The following is a 3,501-nucleotide window of genomic DNA, read 5'->3' as shown; positions in this document are numbered from 1 at the left end:
GAAAATGTCAACTAAGAAATAGAAAATACAGTTATCACCCAGGCCCAAGCATTAATTATTTATATAATTTAAACATAACCCTGCTGAAAAAATCCAGCTTAAACCAGCCTAGGCTGGTTGGCTGGTTTTAGCTGGTCGACCAGCCTGGTTTTAGAGGGGTTTTGGCCATTTCTAGGCTGGTTTCCAGCCATTTCCAGCCTGATTTTAGCTGGTCAGGCTGGAAAATGACCAGCTAAAACCAGCTTGACCAGCCTGGTTAAAGCTGGACATAACTGGTTTTGGCTGGGCTCCCAGCCTGGCTAGGCTGGTCAAGCTGGTTTTAACTGGTCATCTGGAAATAGCTGGAAGTGGCCAAAACCCCTCTAAAACCAGGCTGGTCGACCAGCAAAAACCAGCCAACCAGCCTAGGCTGGCTCAAGCTTATTTTTTCAGCAGGGAAAGTTTCCATTTTTAAAGTGTCTGACGCATGTTCTGCATTAAACACAACCCATATCAAATGTGACATGCATCTCTTCAGTACAAGCTGACACCTTCTAACACCTTCAGTAATCACCAGATAGCACATCACACTAAACAAACTCTTTATTTCAGTTTTGAAAAAATATTTTTACAAACAGATTAAGAAAATAATTAACAAAATTGTGATTAATAGTCAGAATTCAGATTTAAAAGTTGCAACCATTAATCTGAATATATATATATATATAGCTTGCAGTACTGCATTATCAGTATTATTATTATTACTAGTATTATACATAATATAAATGGGCGCAGCGATGTTGAAGCTGGAGTATTCATTGGTTTTCCTGTGCGAGGGGGTGTGGGGGCTTCATCTCCACATTATTATCAGCTTTAAGCTTGCGCAGAGCGTCCACAGCAAACATAGGAGTCACCTACACACAAACAGAGAAACAGCATACTTATACACGGTACTGTGATGCTGCACTGCTGCCCTCTACTGTTATATTCATAGAACTGCTGCTCGTACACAAAACAGCAACAAAAACAAAGGTAAACCAAGTAAGGCTTTGCAGTATGACAGTATATGAAGAATCGGCAAAATGAAAAGTCTATAATTTGCGGAGCCGTTGATGAGCCGCTTGCTTAAGGCTGTAAGAAAGTGTGTTGATGGATTAACTTTCACTTCAGTGTGACTTCATAAACTTGTTCATCCAGTTCTCTAAAATAAAAAGCAGTCTAAAAATAATGTTTGTGAAGTTCACGTCACTCTGGGCTGTTTGTCTGGCTGTAGGTGACGGATAATAATAATAATTATGCAACAATTAATGCTCTGTTTCAGGCACAGGCTGGTTGTTTGGCTTCATATGACGCCTGTGTTTTGTCAGAAGCCACAGATGTTCATTTTAGGTTCTGATATTCTCTAATATCCTCATAGTGATGGTCAGTATTGACCTGCATTATAGGAATCAGCAAGAAGCGCAGGCCGGTTCACACCAAGCACAATAACTATAATGGTTACGATGAAGATATAATGGTAAAACTGGTTGAGAGTGTTAAAGAGTTTACAGCACAAATACAGCAATAAAGACACAGAGGATAGATATCGGCACTTTCAGGAGGATTTTTCCCAGCTGATGAACCATAAAACACTGACAGCCAATCAGAATCCAGTGAAAATTAAACCTATAGACCACACTGTGGAGAAGCACACTGATGATGTTCACCCCTCTTTTAAAGTTAGTGACTACCGTGGACACACTTGGTTATACCAGGGATCACCAAACTTGTTCCTGGAGGGCCGGTGTCCTGCAGGTTTTAGCTCCAACCCTAATCAAACACACCTGAACAAGCTAATCAAGGTCTTACTACTGTAGGTCTACTTGAAACATAGATATATACACTAGATATCGCATAGGGACCCTGAGCATGCGTCAATAGCGCCGCCACATTGGTACAGTGCTCCCAGGACAAATGTCATTCAACCGCACTAGTCAAGACAGTGTTATTACGTGAAGATGCGGGACTTTAGCGCTGTCTACGGGTGTAGAAACGAGCAAACAAAGAAAACAAAGCACAAAGGCAGAACATTTCATAAGTAATATTATGTTTTTTTCTGTTTTTGTATGTTCTGAACTTTTGTGCTAATCAGGTAACGTTATTGATGATGACAGTCTCTTGCTGCATTCACCATACGGCAAAGCAGCTCCAACTCGCACTAAACACTCGGCTTATGCTGGTTTTGTTGAATAAAATCAGCAAACAATGCAAAAGAAATATGACAACGTAATGCTGCGCTGCCAGAAACCTGTATTATTGTCGGCCAACGTTAGTGAAGGAGTCGTTCGGGGGATTCATTCACAAACAAATCGCTCCCTCCGTCAGTATGAGCAGTGAAAGCAGGAGAGGAGCTGTGTTTCAGGACATGATTAGATCAAATTTAACAGGCAGGGTGAATAGTACATTTCTGTACACACAAACACAAGCTCTTAGTCAGGAATGCCCGTGCGGTCACTGATCCATCAATGTAGAAAAGTGATGTAAAATTATGATTTTCGTAATTAAAAAAAAAATTACATACTAACATCCAGGAAAACTCCCGATCACAGATATATGTGTGTATGTGTGTATGTCTCTGGCTTTGCATGGCCACAGTCCTCCACTGTACCTTGGTCCTGCATTCATTTCAAAGGAGCGCTACCCTGTAGCAAGATGGCGGCGCTATTGATGCATTCCGTCCAATAGACAACAATAGGCCAGGCGACATCTAGTGTATACATCTATGTACTTGAAACACCCAGGCAGGTGTGTTGAGGCAGGTTGGAGCTAAAACCTGCAGGGACACTGACCCTCCAGGACTGAGATTGGTGACCCCTGGGTTATACCATGGTAAATAATGAATACATGGAAAGTCACGCTGGCAAACTGAAGTCTAAAAATAAACAGTGCAGGACTCCAAAGCTAGTTTGAGTGTGTTTATGGGTAAAATGCTGGAGAACTGGCTATGATTGCTGAATTGAGTGTTTGATTAGACTGATTACAGATCAATGACAGCAGCACACTGAGACTGACACCTGCTGGTGACAAGAGATAATGCACAGCTAAAAGCAGAACCTGAACATACACAGAACACTATCCATCTGTGTTCGGTGTGAACAGGCGTTTAGAGAGAGTTTGTGGTGAACTGTTTCATGCAGAACTCACTTGCGCCCTAATGAGCTTCTTGTTTTTGGGCTGTGTGGGGTCTGGAAACTCCTCTCCGAAGCACAGCTCCACAATGTACTGCGGCTCGGGCCCGATGCCCTGACGGTAGTTCAGTAACTCTGCGAAAAACACAGGAGGACCAGCGTGAGGACATGCTGAACATCACAGTGAGACACAGTGGAAAATAGCAACCAGTGGGTCAGCGACTAGCTTAGCTGGAAATCACCACTTTCTGTTTTTAGTTGCATCTTTCATACACTCCTAACTTTTTCTGAGTTGTTTTTGTGTTTCTCCAGGCAGTAGCGCAGCAGCAGCTCGACAACAGCTACAGTACATTAG

At 42.3% G+C, this 3,501-nt stretch overlaps 1 protein-coding gene across 2 annotated transcripts in view; it reads right to left on the bottom strand.

Moving 5' to 3' along the window:
• Positions 1-564: 564 nt before the first annotated feature.
• irf10 (interferon regulatory factor 10) overlaps positions 565-3,501 on the bottom strand; it is a 10,345-nt gene continuing 7,408 nt past the window's right edge. For both annotated transcript variants that reach the window (XM_087305451.1, NM_212879.1), the window contains exons 8-9: positions 3,163-3,281; positions 565-893 (exon numbers count right to left, since the gene is read on the bottom strand). In XM_087305451.1, coding sequence (XP_087161577.1) covers positions 795-893; positions 3,163-3,281 — 218 coding nt within the window. In that variant the 3' untranslated portion in view covers positions 565-794. The remainder of the gene's footprint in view (positions 894-3,162; positions 3,282-3,501) is intronic.

The sequence above is a fragment of the Danio rerio genome, chromosome 23 (genome assembly GCF_052040795.2).
Source record: "Danio rerio strain M-AB ecotype USA chromosome 23, GRCz13ab, whole genome shotgun sequence".
Taxonomy (NCBI): domain Eukaryota; kingdom Metazoa; phylum Chordata; class Actinopteri; order Cypriniformes; family Danionidae; genus Danio; species Danio rerio.
The sequence above is the reverse complement of the archived record's forward strand: the minus strand, read 5'-3'. Positions and strand labels throughout refer to the sequence as shown.